Raw genomic sequence first — 20,063 nt, 5'->3', positions numbered from 1 at the left:
GGTGCTGAAAGAGAATTGTATGATACTGTGCAGATGTGCTGAGTGAATCAGCGTTTTGTTCTCCCTTTCTTCTCAGCCAACAAGCCACCTTCAAAATGGCTGCTTCCCCAAATCAGCTCCACGCTCCTGCTTTCTTCTCATGCAGCTGAGAAAGCAAGGCGATCATTAGACATCATTATCTGTTTGTGCTTGCTGTCGCCATTTCATAATCTTTCCCTTCTCCTCTTATCCTCCTCTTTTCACCCCGATCTGTAAAATAACCTTGTGACTTGTAGTGTACCGGCATCTCCTAATGAGGCTGCTTTCAATCTGCATCACAAACAAAGACAAAATCTATTTCTTTGTATGCTTGTCAAATACAGCATCAAGAAAGCATTTCACCTTAAATTATTCAGCAATTAATGCAAACAGAAATACCAAATTCAAACAAAAATCTAATATTTGATCATATTTATGGAACTTAAAACAGCAAATTCATCTTATGTCATATCTAAAGTACCAACTTTGCATTTTAGCTAATATAAAATGCATGCATTAAACATTACATCTTTTATATTACAAATTACTTCATAACCAGAATCCAAACCATGCACGGCAAAAAAGGCGACAGCCACAGAGGGTTTTTGAGTAAATTTAAGTGAGTCTGCAAGATATAGAGCAGAGAAATAACTTATTTTAAGTAACTATGACCACATTGGAGTGTGAATGATGGCTGACTCACACATTCTGCATGCATTGGTATCATAGAAAGTACATGTATGGAAGATGTGATATATGCATAAGGGGGGTGGGGGCAGTGTATGGACAAAATGGCGGAAAGTTTTGAGGACAAGCTGATGTTCTATATGATAGCTGCTGGAGACAGATATGCACCATTATAGAAGTCGACATGGAAACCTGATTGGGAACAGTGAAGATGGCATGTTTTGTCAATCAGACATCAATCGCCTGAGCACACAATTGAATTTTGTGCATCACTTCGACTGAGACCAACTTTGCATAAAATAATAAACAATTCGCCATGTTTAGCATGCATTTTTCCAAGAATGCTGTTTAATAGAAAGCATTATAGAGCCACTAGCCATACCCATGTCCAAAAAAAAGTACTGCTTTGTGGCAGGGAAATAGGATGGGTTCTGTCTAAAGACAGAAGTTCTGTCTAGGAGACATACCCATTACTGAATTTCGATATTTAGAGTTAATATATCAAGTTCTTTCCTTTCAACCTTGCCCATAAGCCTCTTCTGGGGCCATCATGCATTATTCAAACAAGCTAAGTAAGCTACATTTATTTTCCCCGTCATCTGTTGGCATGTCTTGTAATACTAAATACTAATACTAAAAGTTGAGAAGCATGAACCTAAGAGGGGAAAGAGAAAGAGGCATTTAGAATTGCATAATCAGTCCAGATATAAGGACCCATCTCCATCGCCCACAGCTCTGTCATGTTTTTGGTTTCTGTTGGTTCGGTTTTAATTTCTCTCAATCCTTTGTCTTTTAATCTGTCTCATCAGTTGGGGACTGAAGAGTGTGTCTGCATAGAAAAAAGAGGAATCAAAAAATAAAGAATGAGACAGAACATAGTAGAATTTTTGAGTTTGTAATAGACAGTGGAAACAGGGTGTATGAAAATGTGCATTAGATGGAATATGCCTGTGTTTGTTTGATACAGTTGGAACTGAAATCGTAGGAATGCTATATTTTATACTTTTTTGTGTGACTCATGAGTATGCAGACAACGATTTCACAGAGCTGCATTGTTTTGCTCTGTGGAAATGAAAAACTACAGTTATCAGTGGTTTCATCTCCACTGCATGATTCTAAAGCAAATATACAGCAAGAACAAATGCTGTTCACTTGAGTGCCAGAAGCTGCATTAGAACTGTACAATATTGTACCTCCTCAAATACCTGATATTTTATTGTGATTTTAAAGTATGTATAAGTTCATATCATGCTTGATTAGTTTTGTTGTCCCAAGCTTGTGAAATTACTGTAAACATTTTGAGGTGTGGATTAACGCCAATATGCTTCTATCTGTAAAATGCCATCTTTTAAGTCTGGCTTGGTGGATGTTTTGGATCTGATAGCTTGTCAGTCTTTTTTCTGTGACAAGTCCTTCTCTCGGTATAAAGGAGATACGGATTAAGAACATGTGCAGAGGTTTTGGATGAGGTATGGGTGTAAGAGTCGTATGGGATCTAGGTATTTCCAATCAGTGCTGGACTGATGTTAGTTTCACCCACCAGCCTTAATATTGCGGGACCAAAAAATGTAGAATTGTTCCTTTTGTCTCTGCTCCCTGTAATAAGTGTAAAGGCCGGCGCATGCTTCTGCGTCGTCAGGGGCCCGCAGGCACGCAGCTGTAACGTAGGACTCGTTCTCATTCATGGTTCTCCAACCGTTGCGCGTGTTGCCATGCAATTCCCCGCCAGAACACTAGGCGCAGTAATGTTTTTTGTCGAAGTCGGCTCTTCTTCGTGTGTTGCACGAAGAAGAGCGATTTATTTACATCGCCACGGCGGCTCCTCAGAGCCTTTTTCTGGCGGAAAAATCCGCCGGTTAGTGACGGGTTATACTAGTGGACATAGTGTCGGATCTCTTCTGCCAAGTGCTCTTCTATCTGGTCCATATTCGTTCTTCTAAATCCTCCGTGGTTTCCGGGCATGAACCGGAAATGCGACTCCGGAAATGATGTAGTCAGCAGACCAATCACAGCCCTCGCGGCCGGGTGACGCTTGCGGGGCTTTGCCGTCTAGTAAGAAAAATTGGCCGACGCACGTAAGGACGTAGGAAGGGCCGTGAGGGGCCCGGAAGGGCTCCTGCGTCTCCGTTCCCGTGAAAACGCAGAAGCATGCGCCGGCCTTTAGTCGAGTGACGAGACCTTGGGTCATGTTTGCGGGTCTTCCCCCAAGCTCAGGAGTATTTGAGATGACATTTTCAATTTTTAAAGTGGCATATGCTGCAGACAGCTAATCCCTGACAGGCTCAGTGATATAGGCTTGCTCAAACTACTTGAGGATGCTTCCCCTGAATTACAACTAACCCCCATGTTTGGTACTGTCCTGGCAAAAAATGGATATCCAGAGAGAGTGCAGAGTTTCTCCTCCCTTTAAAAGGCTAAATCACATAGTGTCTTGTCTTTACAAGATCACATTGCTCTTGCTAAACTCTGACTAGCATTAAATACAGATAAGACCAATTACATGCTCTTCAACCTCCCCATAATTTTAAATATCAGTAGAAAAACTGGGGTTGAATTTAAAGAGTTAAAAATTATACATATCTGGGTATCTGGCTGGAAGACAAACTATCTTTTAAAACTCACATTAATGAACTATTAAAGAAGCTGAAATCTGAATTGGGTTTCTTTTATAGAAATAGGTGGATTAGAAGAATAGAGTGTGAGTGGTGAATAGAAGGATTTTTCTTCTTATCATTATTATTATTATTCTAACCCAAATTAATTGGCTTTTTGAGGGCTTTAACATGCTGAACTTCTTACCAAACTTTGCAGAAAATTAGAAAGTGGGGAAAATGTAATTTGTAATTGGGCGTGGTTAAATGGCTCAACAGCGCCCCCTGGAATCAGCACCAAGGTTTCCCCTTCACCGATCTTCACCAAAATCGGAACAAAGGTGTTTCGTGACAAGTCATGAAAAAAAGTCTCAAGGAGCATCATGAAAAACGCAACAGGAAGCCCGCCATTTGGCATTTAGTGGCCATTTGAGCATATTCACCATTTTTACTTTTACATACTTGTCCGAGGGCTTTCATCAGATCAACTTCGAATTGAGATGAGTGTCATCAGAACAAGATGGAGATAAAAACAGATTTAGAGATCGATTTTTCGTCACACCGTGGCATGGGGTCAAAATTTGATTAAACGCCATCAAAACATGAGGTTCTGTATCTCGGACATACACGGTCAGATCGAGTCCAAACTAGACATATAAGCCAAGAGTCCCGACCTGATGACATCTACACAAAAATTATGACTTGAAATCACAGCGCCAACTGGTGGAAACAGGAAATGTCTTGTTTTTTGCATGTCTTACACTTGGATGTATTCCTCCTCATCCACTGACCTCAACCATGTCAAACTGTATCAAATGGGTCTCAAGACATTGATAATGAAGACATAACATTACTGTGACTTTTCGTCAAACGCCATACAAGTTCATCAACTCGCCGTGAACCACGAAATTGCTGTAACTTCAATATTCATGGTTCTAACTCACTCATGTGTGTATCAACAGCCCCCCCTTAATGATATTCATATGGTATTAAGGCCGTGTGACCGTGTCGTGGCGTCAAACTGCTGTGTGCTGGCGCTCACGGAGACCTGGCTGGATCCCATGGTGCCTGACGCGGCCGTTACTCCGGCCGTTTTTTCCATCTACCGGCAGGACAGAACCTCCGAGTCGGGTAAGAGCAGAGGTGGAGGGGTATGCTTGATGGTGAACTCTCGCTGGGGCTCGGATGTTGTTGTGCTTTCTACACGCTGTTCACCAGACCTGGAGCTGCTAGCGATAAAAGTGCGCCCCTTCTACCTCCCCTTTGAATTCAGCTCCGTCATCATCACAGCTGTTTACATTCCACCGCAGGCAGACAAAATTGCGCGTTAGACGATCTGTACGGAGTTATTAATGGACTTGAGGATGCAAACCCTGAGGCAGTCTCTATTGTTGTTGGTGACTTCAATAGGGCTAATATGAGGAAAGTTTTGCCAAAATTTCATCAACACATTCACTTTCCCACCCGGGGTGACCAGACTCTTGATCATTGTTACACACAAATACGGAACAGCCACAAACCCCTCCACCGGTGTTTCGGGCAGTTCAACGCTGGAGTGCTGAATCTATTAGCACTCTTCAGGACTGCTTTGAAACAACAGATTGGCAGATGTTCTGTGTTGCAGCGGATGGGGACATCAACGAATACACAGGCACTGTCTCTTCATATATCTCCAAATGCATCGATGATGTCGTCCCTAGGGTCAGTGTCAGGACTTTCCCTAACCAAAAGCCCTGGGTAAATGGTAATGTCCGTGCAAAGCTCAGAGCACGGTCCTCTGCCTTTAACTCTGGTGACCCAGAAGCTTTGAGGAAGTCCAGATGGGACCTATGGAGGGCTATCAGAGATGGAAAAAGAGACTACAGGGACAAGCTGAAATCCAACTACCTCAGCTCTGACCCCAGACGCTTGTGAGGTGGCCTGCGACACATCACAGGCTATAAAGGGAGAAATAGCAGTGATGATCAGCCTGCCGCCTCTCTACCTGATGACCTCAACACCTTCTACACACGGTTTGAGGCAACCAACACCCTTCCATCCGCGAGACTGGCCGAAGACCGAGACAATGACTGCACTCTGTCCCTGACCGTGGCTGATGTGAGGCGAGAGCTTCAAAGAGTGAAGCCTCGAAAATCATCTGGGCCCGATGGAGTTCCAGGCCGTGTCCTCAGGGGGCGCGCCGACCAGCTAGCGGAGGTCTTCACCTCCATATTCAACCTCTCCCTTCAACTGTCAACAGTCCCCACCTGCTTCAAGCAGGCCACCATCATCCCCATACCCAAGAAACCCTCCATCACCTGTTTAAATGACTACCGCCCTGTAGCACTGACCTTCACCATCATGAAGTGCTTCGAGCGGCTGGTCAAAATCCACATCTGCTCGACCCTTCCAAACACCCTTGACCCCCTGCAGTTTGCATACCGTACAAACAGGTCCACGGATGATGCTATCGCCCTCACAACACACACCACCCTCTCCCACCTGGAAAAGGCCAACACATATGTGAGGATGATGTTTGTGGATTACAGCTCAGCGTTCAACACGATTGTGCCTGCCAAGCTCGTCCCCAAGCTCAGGAGCCTGGGTCTTAAAACCCAACTTTGTAACTGGATCCTGGACTTCCTGACGAGCAGACCCCAGGTGGTGAGAATGGGCAACCACACATCCTCCTCACTGACCCTGAGCACCGGGGCCCCTGAGGGCTGCGTGCTCAGTCCCCTCCTGGAGTGCTAAAACGATGTCGGACACAGTAGTTTTCTCTGGCCCTCTCCCTAACACATCAGGTGATGACATGTTTAGTCGCATGTTGTCTTTTAACCGCTGGCTGGTGTCCTGTAAACGGTGTGGGCTTTATAGATAATTGGCAAACTTTTTGGAGGAAACCTGGTCTTGTCAGGAGAGACGGCGTTCATCCCACTTGGGATGGGGCAGCTCTCTTATCTAGGAATATTACTAAGTCTATCACATGACAACCCAGAGTTGGGACCAGGAAGCAGAGCTGCAGTGCTAAACACTTCTCTGCGCTCCCTCTGGATCAGTCACCCAACTGCATAGAGACTGTCTCTGTCTACCGTCCGATTAAATTATTTAAATTAAACAATAACAGAGCGAGAACTCCACACAATAATCTTATACTTATTAACACAACCTCTGGAACAACACAGGAAACAAAGATTTTCAAATGTGGTATTTTAAACATTAGATCACTGTCCTCAAAGGCTATTTTAGTTAATGAACTAGTCTCAGACTACAATATAGATTTATTGTCCCTTACTGAGACGTGGCTGCATCCTGATGATTATGTCAGTTTGAATGAATCTACTCCCCCCAGTCATATCAATTCACACGTTCCCAGGGAACTCGGGCGAGGAGGTGGAGTTGCTGCTATTTTTAATTCCAGTCTATCAATTAATCCTAAACCTAAACTCAGCTACAACTCATTTGAATGTCTTGTTCTTAGTCTTCCACGTCAATCCAGGAAACACCAACAGCCAATCATATTTGCTGTAGTTTATCGTGCTCCTGGGGCTTATACTGAATTTCTAACAGAATTCCCTGAGTTCTTATCAAACCTAGTCCTAAAGACCGATAAAATTATTATTGTTGGTGACTTTAATATTCATGTTGACAATAATAAAGATAGCCTGAGCGTAGCATTTATTTCAATACTAGACTCAATTGGTTTCAGTCAGTGTGTACATCAACCTACTCATTGTTGTAACCACACACTTGACCTTGTGTTATCATACGGTGTCAAAATTGAACATTTAACAGTACTTCCGCGCAATCCAGTACTATCAGACCATAATTTAATAACCTTCGATTTTTCACTATCTGAATATATGCCCCTAATAAAAAACTCATTTTCTAGATGTCTACCTGATAGTGCTGTAGCTAAATTTAAGGAAATAATTCCGATTACATTTAAACCCGTATTATCCGTCGACATAAACACCAAATCCTTTAAAAACCCGAGCTCTATTGAGATTGACCACCTCATAGACAGCTCTGCAGACTCATTACGATTAACACTAGACTCAATAGCGCCTATAAAAAAGAAATGTGTAAAACAGTCAATTATCTCCGTGGTATAGTTCCAAGACACATGAGTTGAAACAAATATCAAGAAAACTAGAAAGGAAGTGGCGCTCCAGCAACAGTGTTGAAAATCTCCTAGACTGGAAGAGTAGTGTTAAAGAATATAAAAAGGCTCTCCACAAAGCAAGAGCTGCCTATTATTCAAAACTAATAGAAGAGAATAAAAACAACCCAAGGTTTCTCTTCAGCACTGTAGCCAGGCTGACAGAGAGTCACACCTCCACCGAACCCAGTATTCCTCGATCCCTAAATAGCGATATCTTTATGACCTTTTTTAATGATAAAATTCTAACTATTAGAAATAAAATCAATCATCTCCTGCCCTCAATTGGCACTAATACCCTCCCAACAATAGAGATCTCAGAAACGGCTGAGAATCCTTCCCATTACTTAGACAGCTTCGCTCTGATCTCCCGTGATCAGTTTACCAAAATAGTCTCAGGTTCTAAACCAACAACCTGTATTTTAGATCCGATTCCAACTAAATTACTTAAAGAAATTCTGCCCCTAATAGATAATTTGTTACTTAACACAATCAATCTGTCATTATCATCAGGTTATGTACCACAGTCTTTTAAAATAGCTGTAATCAAACCCCTACTCAAAAAACCCACCCTAGACCCAGAGGTTTTAGCAAATTACAGGCCAATATCTAATCTCCCCTTCCTATCTAAAATCTTAGAAAAAGTTGTAGCCAATCAGCTGTGTGAGTTTCTCCAGGAAAATAATATATATGAAGACTTTCAGTCTGGGTTTAGAACCAATCACAGCACAGAGACAGCCCTGGCAAAAGTCACTAATGACCTTCTAATAGCTTCAGATCAGGGACTTGTGTCTGTCCTCGTTCTGTTAGATCTCAGTGCAGCATTCGACACAATTGACCATCAAATTTTATTAGAGAGACTAAAACAGTTAATTAACATTAAAGGAACGGCCTTAAACTGGTTTAAATCTTATTTTGCTGATCGCTCCCAATTCGTTCAAATCAATGATGAGTCATCGGTGCGCACCAAAGTTAACCATGGTGTCCCACAGGGGTCTGTGCTCGGCCCAATTTTATTCTCATTATATATGCTTCCACTAGGAAACATTATCAGGACACACTCGGTAAATTTCCACTGCTATGCGGATGACACCCAGTTATATTTGTCAATAAAACCTGATCAAAGTAATCAATTAACTAAACTTCGAGCATGTCTCAAGGACATAAAAACCTGGATGACCCGCAATTTTCTCTTATTAAACTCAGATAAAACAGAGGTTATAATACTCGGCCCTAAACACCTTAGAGAAACATTATCTAATGATATAGCTGCGCTAGATGACATTGCCCTTGCTTCCAATGACACAGTCAGGAACTTGGGAGTGATCTTCGATCCTGATTTGTCCTTTAATAGTCACTTAAAAGTAATTTCTAGGACCGCGTTTTTCCACTTGCGTAATATCTCAAAAATCAGACATGTCCTTTCGCAAAAAGATGCAGAAAAACTAGTCCACGCCTTTGTTACATCGAGACTGGACTACTGTAATTCACTATTATCAGGCTCCAGCAGCAAGTCGTTAAAGACTCTGCAGCTGGTCCAAAATGCCGCAGCACGTGTCCTGACGAGAACTAAGAAAAGAGAGCACATTTCTCCAGTATTAGCATCACTACACTGGCTTCCTGTTAAATCTAGAATAGAATTTAAAATTCTCCTCCTCACCTTCAAGGCCCTTAATGATATGGCACCTCTTTACCTTAAAGAGATGTTAGTTCCATATCAACCTACTAGAGCACTCCGATCCCAGAACTCAGGTTTACTTGTTGTCCCTAAAGTCTCTAAAAGTAGAGTAGGAGCCAGAGCTTTTAGCCATCAAGCCCCACTCCTGTGGAATAATCTCTCACTTTCAGTTAGGGAAGCAGACACGCTCTGTTCGTTTAAAAGTAGACTCAAAACCTTCCTTTTTGATAAAGCTTATAGTTAGAGCTAATTAGTGCGATGTTCCAAAATTGATTAAATGGCAAAAACCCCTTATGATGCTAAGACGCACAGGGAATTTATGACACAAGACACACGGAGCTTCTCTTTCCTGCTTCTCCTTCCTTTTCTCCATATTTATCACATCAAGATAATTCTTATCTCATCAGTACATGTTACTAACTTGACCCCTTTCCTGGAGTTTCTGTGCCTTAGCGCCCGCGGATGCAGGGCCACAGCTGTGGCCGCACCATGGATTATGATTGTGGATCGTGCGTCAGAGGTCGCAATGGTGGATCCAGTTCGGTGGATTCTGTATCGTGCCAGCTGATCGTCGTTGTAATGGAGGATCCTTTGTCGCGTTGGCATCGGATGATGGTGGACCACGACCGAGGCGGCAGCTGATAATGGATTCTAACTGGCGGCGGTGGACAATGACTGTAGATTATAGTGGATCCCATCCTGATGCTGGATCGTGGTCTTGCTGGCTGCTGGCCAGAGACTGTGATTGCAGCAGGACTGCCTGACACATAGTATTGAAAAATGTTTACCCTCATCGATGCTGCTAAAAATCCTGATGATGTTTTCTTACACCTGACATCTATTGCACTTCTGTCCGTCCTGAGAGAGGGATCCCTCACATGTGGCTCTCTCTGAGGTTTCTACATATTTTTACCTGTGAAAAAGGTTTTTAGTAGTTTTTCCTTACTCTTGCTGAGGGTTAAGGACAGAGGATGTCACACAATGTTAAAGCCCTATGAGACGAATTGTTATTTGTGAATGTGGGCTATACAAATAAAACTTGATTGATTGATTGAAAAACAGCTTCTTCCCCCAGGCCGTAAGGCTTCTGAACAATCAACACTGACCCTCGGAACAGTTACCATGCACATTCTGCTCCACCTCCCATAAAAATACACGTACTACACATATATTCATATTCATATTATTTAATTTAATATTCCCCACTCCTTCACCCGGTGAACACTTACTGCTGCTTCATTTTGCTATGTTGCTGCTTCGTTCTGCTATGCTATAGGTTATATGTTATATGGTATGTCATTTTTAAAAATTTTGTAAAAAGCCTGTCTACTGCGTAGATGTTGCCTGTCATGTCATAAGAATTTCACTGCTCCGATGACACTGTCATTGGTGCATGTGACAATAAACTTTGATTTGATTTGATAAACGCCATCAAAACACGAGGTTCTGTATCTCGGACATACATTGTCCAATTGAGTCCAAACTAGACATGTAAGACAAGAGTCCCGGCCTGATGACATCTACAGAGAAATTATGACATAGCGCCACTTACTGATCAGTGTGAAAATTAAGTTGTGGTAACATTGTCCAATTGACACAAAATTGCTCACGCTACATCAGAGTGCCTTCTTGAACAGATCTATATGTCTGTGCATGATTATTGTGATGGCGCCACCTACTGTCAACAAGAAGTAAGCTTTGTCTGTTACAACTATCATTCGATTTTTACATAACATTTTCACAGTATGATGTGCTTTTTGATAGCGTGGCCCATAATGAGCAATTAGCAGGCAAGGATCGACATCCCGTGACGGACGGCGCAAGTGAAGCGTTTGTCCTTGCCGCAGAAAGCAAAACGCATGCAACACGGAGACGTGCGCCTGGTCATCGATCGCTCTCTCAACCGACCGCAACAGGCTTCAACGTGCGGGTGCTCGGGCACCCGCAAGTGCTAGAACGTAGCCCTAGCTTAGATTTCCTGCATTCCAGCTTCAGCTCTTCTTATCGCGCTCATGCTGCTGCAGTGCACAAATCTGTTCACTGATTTCTCCTCTGCTCTCACATTTTTTCTTCTGCTCCTTTATTTTCTTGTGTAACTAGTGTGTCAAATTCCTAAAACAATAGCATGCCTGATGTAGTGTTGACAAATGAAAATGTCCTGCCCTCGTTGTGGATGTTTTAGCTTTATGTTCTTGAGAGTCCAATACCAGGTTCATGCACTCCCATGCTCCATGTATTACACTAGCTTCCCATCATTGTGCTTTTAAAGAAAAAACAATGACACCATCAAAGAGCGTGAGTTCAGCATATTGCTGATCAACATGAGCAAAATCAAGTTTGTTATGCTATGGGAACACTTTTGCTAGCAACTATAAAAACAAAATAGAAGCCGTCCTTTTCCCCTGTAGGTCTATTTTATCAGATCACTACCAACTACCACATCTGTTTGACCATTTCTAAACATTTTCACATTTCTTAAAGTTGCAGTGTGTAGAATTTAGGGAATTTTGCAGAGCTCCCAACTTTTCAAAAAACGTTGGAGTGAGATTTTGTCGGGGGTGACCAAAATTTTGCCGCACACGCAGTCACACACGTTGGTGGCTCAATTATCAGGGAATTGGAATTAATTTTGCGTTGTGCCCATGTTGTGCATTCTGGTGGTTTGTGGGGCTCAAAGTCGTTGATAGGGGCGGCCTACCTGAGATGGACAACATTGGTTACATTCTGTGAAGCAAAGACATAGCTGAAGGTCCACCCCCAGGAAATTTTTTGTTTAAGAAGATTTTATTTCCTGCATTTTAGTGGATTTTTGGGTGGTATGCTAAAGACGTGCAATACCTGAACTTATTCTGATTCATGTTCATCTGATCATGACTTGTAGGGCCTTCTAGACTTGAGCTGAACATTCAACCAGAAAACTATTGTTGTGCCTCGATGACTGTCTATGTACCACAATATAGTCTAATTAATAGACCTGTGTTTAAGATTTGACCAAGGTAGGTTGATTGACATTTTGATTACAATGGTATTCAACTAATTCTTAACTGCTTGACGCTAAGTATTCTCCACATAGGCTTGAGTGGAGAATACATAATTTACCCTCCACACCCGACATTGAACGTAGCAAACAGCGGAGAAGTTATTGAGGATGGATGACATTAAATTACTCATTGAAGTGGACAAGTAAATTTAGCGTCCGGTGTGAACAGCCAAGCGCCGGAAAATTCGTGAAAACATCACTAGGATTATTTTATATAAATTTCAGTCAAAAGATCCTTTTTATCTAAATCTTACACACTGGAACTTTAAACAAACTATTGCCAATTGTATTGCATTTAGATGAGCAGTTGCTTCATCTTAAAATGACTGCTATTAACACGATACAACCATTAGTAAAGTAACAGTAACACAAAAGAGGACATTGTTGTGATACAATATAATTTCATTATATTAAATTGTTTTTGTAATCACTCTTTTCAGTAAAACAGTAGTGTACAATTTTTTAGAAATTGTGGGTGATTTTGGGTGTGATTTAATGCAGGTTAAATCTGATTTAATAATCTTCTTTCTAACTAAATAAATTATTCATTTTGTTAGAAGAAGTACCAACAATTATGTTGTTTAACAACATGTATCTGCAAGAAAGTTGTCAGTTATCTCCTTCAGCTGGAAGGAAAAGTAAGGCTTAACCTAAGCTCAAAGTCCCTCAGCAAAAATGTATCAATGAGTCAACAACAACAGGGTTCCGGACTCAAAACGAGTGCTTCAATGTTGGCCCTGGACAAGACATTTCTCAGGTCCTGAGGGCAGAAAAGGGGACAAGGCCCTTGGTGCTATCACGGCATCACCATGAAATGCAAGACTTACAATGTCATTTATGCTCATTATTTCCAAGCTCAATAAAATTGTAGTTTATTTGTTAAGTGTTGGCTTGTTTGTTTAAAGTTTGGATCATTGTAAAGATCAAGTTCACAACTTGTTAACGTTAATACACAACATCATGTCATGTGACATCTGCTGCAGTGAGAGAGAAAAAAAAAACATCTACAGGGAGGCACTGCAGGTTCACCTGCATGGAGTGGAAAGCGTTGCACACAGGAAATATAGGGCTCAAATTCAAACACGAACAGCGGTGCTCTTCATTCTCACCCTCACACTTCCTGTAGGATAACCTTTTGAAACAAAGGCTCCTTTATGCTACTCCGTTTTGACGGACACGGACAGATAGGACCGCCCTATCCAACGTGGAATGCCCTCTCCGAACGCCTCGGAGAGCTTTTCGTGCACCTCTAATTTTTCTAACTGTCTTTGTTTATTTCGGATAGCCTACGGACAGCCCTTGGCTGTGATTGGTCCGCTTACGACATCCTTTCTGTACGACGTCATTTCCGTACGACGTCATTTCCGTACCTCAAACTTCCTGCTTCTTTCCCTGTGTCACAACAAACCCAAACACAACTATGATTCTACGATTAATGTGACGTGTTTGTTAAGCCAGCGGAGTTGTCCGGCTGACGGTGGCTGGTGAGAGCACTGACGGCATGTGTGCACGGTCACATACGGTTATAACAAGCTTTCATAACGGAGCTATGACGGGCTAGGCTAGCAGGCTAGCCACCATGCTAACTGCGGTGGTAACAGTGCAAAAACTCACTGTCACGACTTTAATTCCACTTCTATCATGACACTGTTTCTACAATTCCGTCAAGTTAGAAGCAAACACTGGGTAGTAGTTAGTGTCGGGAGTCCCTGCTGACTTTGTGTGGAAGCTGGGGTTGAAGCTAGCTGGGGGGGAAGCTAGCTAGCTCCGTGTAGCTTCAAGCTACATGTAGCCTCAAGCAGCTTCAAGCTGTGGGATTAGCAACACACTTTGACCTGCTGGGTGTCACTTTAAGCTTGTCTTCCGTTGCGCCACCTACTGTTCTGGCGGTGAATTGTTTTCAGCACGGACTGCACGGACAACTATAAATGAAAAAGTGTCCGTCCGATCCGTTCGTTCGTCCATCCGTAACGGATTTGGAGTACCATAATGGAGCCTTAACAGCACTTCAGCGTTTCTGTTGACTGAATTCGTTCATTTGTTTTTAAAGGTTTTTATTGTGAAATATTTGCAGGAGCGGAAGATGCACGGCTTCATACTGTATACTGGTATTTATTTGAGTACATAGGACTACTTTAAAACAAGGAAATACTGTAGTTAGAAACCCCACAAAGGCTGTAGTTATATTAAAAGGTAACGTGATGGGCAGTAGTCTCCCTCTGTCCTTCTCTCACACACACTCACTCATTTATGGTCATTTTCCGCGTAAACCCTGTGTCAAAACAGCTCTAGCAGTAGCAGCTCTGCTGCAGAACCGAGGCTGATCAGCAGCCATTGTGAACAACCGACGATGATACGCAGCTGTTCTGCTGAGCAGATGTTCCACTGACGTTCAGCACCGGTGTGCCCCAGATTCTAATAAAATTAGGGATTGTAACGTTTTTAATGGCTGAGTATTGCGATACCATGCAACACTGCACCAAACTAACAAAACCACTGGATTCAACCACTCACTGCTATCAAGATCACACCACGGACGGCCTGCACAAAATTCAGTAAACAAAAAAGTAATTAGCAAAGACAGAACAGTGTAAAGTTCACAAGGAAATGTCGACACTGAATCGCGATTATGAAAAGATGACAATTACACTTTTCTAAATAATGACTGTTGAACCAATACAGATGAGGAAATAAAACAGCAGACACACACACTTCATCAATGGATCAACAACAATAGATGACAGCTGCTGGTGTAAGTAAGCACTCCACGAGAGTGCCCCTTCTTCTCTGAATGGGACATTTTGTAACTGCTGCTGAAGGAGGAACACTGGCGTAACCAATACACTCCATCATTCTCAATTATTTTTGACTTAAAATATGAACAGTCAATTCCAAAAGACACAGGCTAACATCGAGGCTTCCAGAGCGGAGTGAAAACATAGTGGAAAACCTGAATAGCTAAGCTTTTATAACAGAAAACTGCAAAACATACATCAGATGAGCTGAAAGTGTTTGCTCTTGCACAGATTACAAAAGGGGGATTTGGTGTCTTGTGCAGCCACGGTGTGTTTCTGAGGCTGAGGGGGACAAAAAGATGTCCATCTGTTGTATCATTGCAGGTCATGTTCCTCTGCTCATTTGGCAGACTTCAGACTTCTCCCTTGCTTGTTCTGTGATACACTCTAATTGGCTGTAAATGGCCCCTCAGTTCTCTCTGGGCAGCCTTTGATGAGCCTGGAAGAGTGGCTGCCTAAGTGGCCTTTGAGTGAAGCTTTTCATGAGAGTCTGAAAGCAGCTTGGCTGCACCGCTATGAGTAGAACACTGGGTGACACGCATAAAACAAGGACGATGAGATGCGGAAACAAGAGCTCATTAACTGTGCAATCATATGTGTCCCTAAGGACAAGAAACAAACGCACAGCTGGAGGTTGAAGGGCACTGACACGATGACTTCATTTGACACAAAGGCTTTTCATATTGTGTCATTTAAAGCCTGCAGTCAAAACCTAGTATAATTTTATATAATCCAAATGCCGTGTAATAAATCCAACCCTCATCAAGGTTCTAATGTTTGTGTCAGTTTTTATTGACAATGATTTATAGAGGTGGTTATTATACACATGAAGACACTCACCCCAGATCTCAAAATTGTTACAAATAGTGTGTCTGCACTGAAGGGCTCATCAGTAATTAGTTACAAAACAAATGTGCCTTCCAACCATTCCGAAGCCATAACACCCACGCATAAGATCCTTAGTATTAAACATGTAAATATAAAAACAGCTAAATATTGATAAATGTTTCAGCCAGCCCAAACATTTACATTTTGTGTTTGTTCACATCCTCCGCTCTGCATGCAGCATCCCACACAAGTCCGTTCCTCACAGTGAAGCCAACTTCTAACATGATACAGGTGAATCCCAGAGCAAAGTCTTCTCAAACAGACCCAATCCATTCGGACACTACTTCCGCTGACAGCAATGGCAGCATCAGCCAGGATGGCAGCTGTGCACTATTTTAGGACTATTTCCTTACAATGACAAGGGCCCACAATTCCTCTTTCTTTGTGTGGAAATGATATGCTTTAACATCGAATATGATGAAAGCGTGAGTCATACAGGTAAAATGTTATGGACATTGGCTCTTATTTGGTCATTTCATAATGAATCAATACTTGAAATAAAGTCTAGATTTAGCTGTAACCATTTCAGTAAATGGTCTGTCAGTGTCCCTTTGTCTCTCAGAAAAATCATGCTGCAGGAAAAATCAGCAGCATAAAGAAGCTAAACACTTGTGGAGCCACTGTACTGTCGCCTCACCTCTATGACTTCATAATAATTAGGTGGCATGCCTCCTCTCTGTATTAAATCAGCAGCATGCATTAATTCTAATCAGCATGTTTAGCCAGGCTTGACCAGCGGGGCCCGAGGGGCTGAACAGGGTGTCTGTGTGTGACACACACACGCGCACGCACACAGGCACGCACACACACACAAACACGGCCAGCCAAGCTGAACCATGCTCTTCAAGGTTCGCTGCAGCAGGAGCACTTTTTGTCAGAGCAGGTGGTCTCTGACCTTTGCAGTAGCGGTCTCCAGAGTGAACCTGACTGAGCTGTGGCCTTTAAACAAACACCAGCACAAATCACTCAATGTACATCAACTGGCATTTACTGTTATTACCTTTTCCCCTAGGAGGAGGATTTCTCATTCAAATATGATCCTGTTAAGTGAATTGGCAGTCATTTTCTGGCAAACAAACTCTTTCACCTTGTAGTGCATTGTGAATCACGCCATTAATGGTTGCATCTTCTCTCTGCTCTGATTTAGTTCCCTATGGAAAAACATTGTGTTTGTCTACCTTTGACTTGAGCGCCCAGTATTCCTCTGTGCCGTGTTCCACATGTTTGAAAGCAGTCAGATAGTCGTAGCTGATAACCACCGTCTGCAAAAAACCACAACATGTCGAGAATATCATAAAATGTGCAAAAGCAAATAAACTGCAAGTCTCACTGTGGAATGCTACAGAAATTATCATCTGCATGCTCAGGATACGAATGGGCTATGTTCTGTGAGCGACAGTATACAGAATTGGGGGATGTGTTACAGTATTTTGCACCGAGATATCCAGTCACCTATCTGAAGGTAGTTTCAACACTAAGCTGATTCCAGTGACAATTCTGAAAACATTTAAAAATCACAAACACAATTAGGGCTGCCGCGATTCGTCGACGTCATCGATTACGTCGACGCATTTTTTTTTTAAACCGCTGGGCACATGCCGCGGCTGGGGGAGCAGTCGCCCCGGCGCCCTCCCCTCCACGCAGCCGGAGGCTCGGGGGGTGGCCCGCCTCAAGTTTGGGTGGGGCCCCCGGCGTTCCTTTCTCTTGGACCGCGGGGCGGTGTCCGTTGCCGGTGCAGAAGGTGCCCGCTGGGGGAACCCTTCGTTCCCGCGGGGGGCCCGCTAGCTTGAGTCCAGAACATGTGGACATGCTGACATTCTTACATTACAACACACATGTCTAACTGACGTTTGAGTCGGATTTTGAGCTGGACACCATTTTTTCTTATACTTTAAACATGTTGCACTTTGTTAAATATGCAGACCAAATTTTTTTTATTTTGATAAGGGGTTAAATAAATTCTGCTACGGAAATCACATATTCTTGTTAACAGCACATCGCTCCTGCAATGACCCTTATCACCAAAAGCTCTCCTGATGTTTTTTGTCTGTGTCTTCTACATTTATAGCACCACTTTTTCATCCTGAGATATTCGTATTGTCTTTTCAGTCTTGCATCTGGCCCGTGTTAGAAATGTCATCAACACGCCCACTACTGCTGTCTCACGTGGGGTCGTTCCCACATTATCTTGACTTTTTACTCTGTCACTTGTACAACTGCCTTCTCAAATACTATGGAGAATGTCCAGATATTATGCAGAATTCAATTTATGTCAGAAAGTCTCTTTATACAACAAAAACTTGCATAATTGTCTATTTGGACAATCCTCCACACACCTGTTAAGTTTAGGGAGTCTGCAGCTTGTGGTGAAAACCTGGACATTTGCATTGAGCTTAATTCTGAGAACACGATGAAACAATTACACCACCCAACTGGTCTTACTGCTTTTAATATTTTGTTCAATGAAGCTTGTATAATAAAACTGTTTAAAACTGTTTTAAACATGTACTACTAAGGCAGATTGATATACGCATTCCATATTTAAGACAAGCACAAAGAGTAATGCACAAGGCCTGGCTTAGGGCAGCCACAGATTTTTGCCATGATGAAGTGAGACAATTAATTATTATATTTATTATGATTATTCTGATAGTCGATTAGTCATCGATTATTGAAACGATTAATCGACTAATCGGATCATGAATGACACAAACTCTCAATAGCTCTTTTTTAGCCAACAGCTTTTAAATTTTGCTGGAGGTTGTTCGAGGCATGTGATGACTGAAAATAAAGACAATTAAGATCGATACTTCATTCAAAAACCAATTATTTTAACACACTTTGCTGCTTATAAGGGTACTGTTGATACAAAAGCAAAGAAAAATCAAGTTTTTGTCCATTTAAAACCAAGGACAGGCAAAATGCTATTATATTAAAAAAAACAATTATTTAAATTCAAGTTTCCCATTTTCCTGTGAACAAAAGAACAGGGAAAGTATCAGCAATAAAAAGGGCTACAGTCTTCTTCGGACTACATAATTTTGATGAAAAAAAGACGTTTGTCAGGCAATAGGATAACATTACGCTTTTAAACTCGGTAAATAAAAGTTTAAACCATATTTTTGTAATGGATTCTAGAATCCTGTGCACAGGTTGTTTATATATAACATCTTACCAAGGCAAGTCCGCATCGTCAACGTTACGATGTCAAACGTGCCTCCTCCTCAAATGCGCATGACCTGCTTCCATGGAGAGCAGGTCCGCCGTACAAATATTGCAGGTAGTTTTTTTCGGGCTATGTTAAGGGAGAAGTTTTCCCAAACTTTTGACTTCCTGGCACGCGATGGAACGGACAGCGCCATTGGTCCATGTTTTGTCGCTATTGCAACTGCACGACTTTCAGAGATAGGAAGGAAGCCAGATGGCAATGTTTTGTTTAGATGCACGGCACGAAAAACACGCGCTATGACGTAACCAACGAATCATCGACGAGTAAATTCGTCTGCGACTATTTTTGTCATCGTTTTTTGTCGACGACATTGATTAATCTTTGCACCCCTACTTCTTGCCGCCATACTTCTACTTGGAAAGGTCAATAATATGTTGAGTTCTCCACTTCAAGCAGAACTTCCATATTAGATTACAGTGGCAAGAAAAAATGATTTATTGCATGGTTAAACATCCAACCCATCCATTAACAATACCATTTATCCTTTGCAGGGGGCGTTGGAGCTAATCCCAAGCAACATTGGGGCGAGAGGCGGGATACACCTTGGATGGGTCGTCAGGCTTAAGACAGTGCTGCCATGAAGACAAACAACCATTCACACCACATGCAATATTGGAGTCACCAATTAACCTGTATGTCATTGGACTGTGGGAGGAAGCCGTAGTGAGGTTAAAATCCTAAATGTAAACAGAGCAAGAAGCTAGAAACCGTCAACATTAAAATATCCAAATAATAAACAAAATGCTACAATTAGTGTTATATTTATTATTGGCCTCTTTAAATATGGTCAACATTTTCTGTAGTTCGTCATGAAATTCAACATAAATACAGCTAAAATTCCCCGCCTACATGTCAACTTGAAGTGTATCCTGAGAAGTCACAGAGAAGCTGATATTTCCCGTTTTGGATTAAAATTGCATTACCTCATCATAGGGCTGGGCGATAAAATTATAAAGAGAATTATCCCGATATAACTTTTCCTCGATAGAAATTTAA

The 20,063-nt window shown here is 42.1% G+C and overlaps 1 protein-coding gene across 1 annotated transcript in view; it reads right to left on the bottom strand.

Moving 5' to 3' along the window:
- Window positions 1-20,063, bottom strand: part of adck1 (aarF domain containing kinase 1) — a 97,589-nt gene that overhangs the window by 69,859 nt on the left and 7,667 nt on the right. Inside the window, exon 3 of the mRNA XM_061082774.1 lies at window positions 17,017-17,100. Coding sequence (XP_060938757.1) covers window positions 17,017-17,100 — 84 coding nt within the window. The remainder of the gene's footprint in view (window positions 1-17,016; window positions 17,101-20,063) is intronic.

Source organism: Limanda limanda, chromosome 12 (assembly GCF_963576545.1).
Source record: "Limanda limanda chromosome 12, fLimLim1.1, whole genome shotgun sequence".
Classification (NCBI taxonomy): Eukaryota; Metazoa; Chordata; class Actinopteri; order Pleuronectiformes; family Pleuronectidae; genus Limanda; species Limanda limanda.
This window is presented reverse-complemented; position numbering and strand designations above follow the sequence as displayed.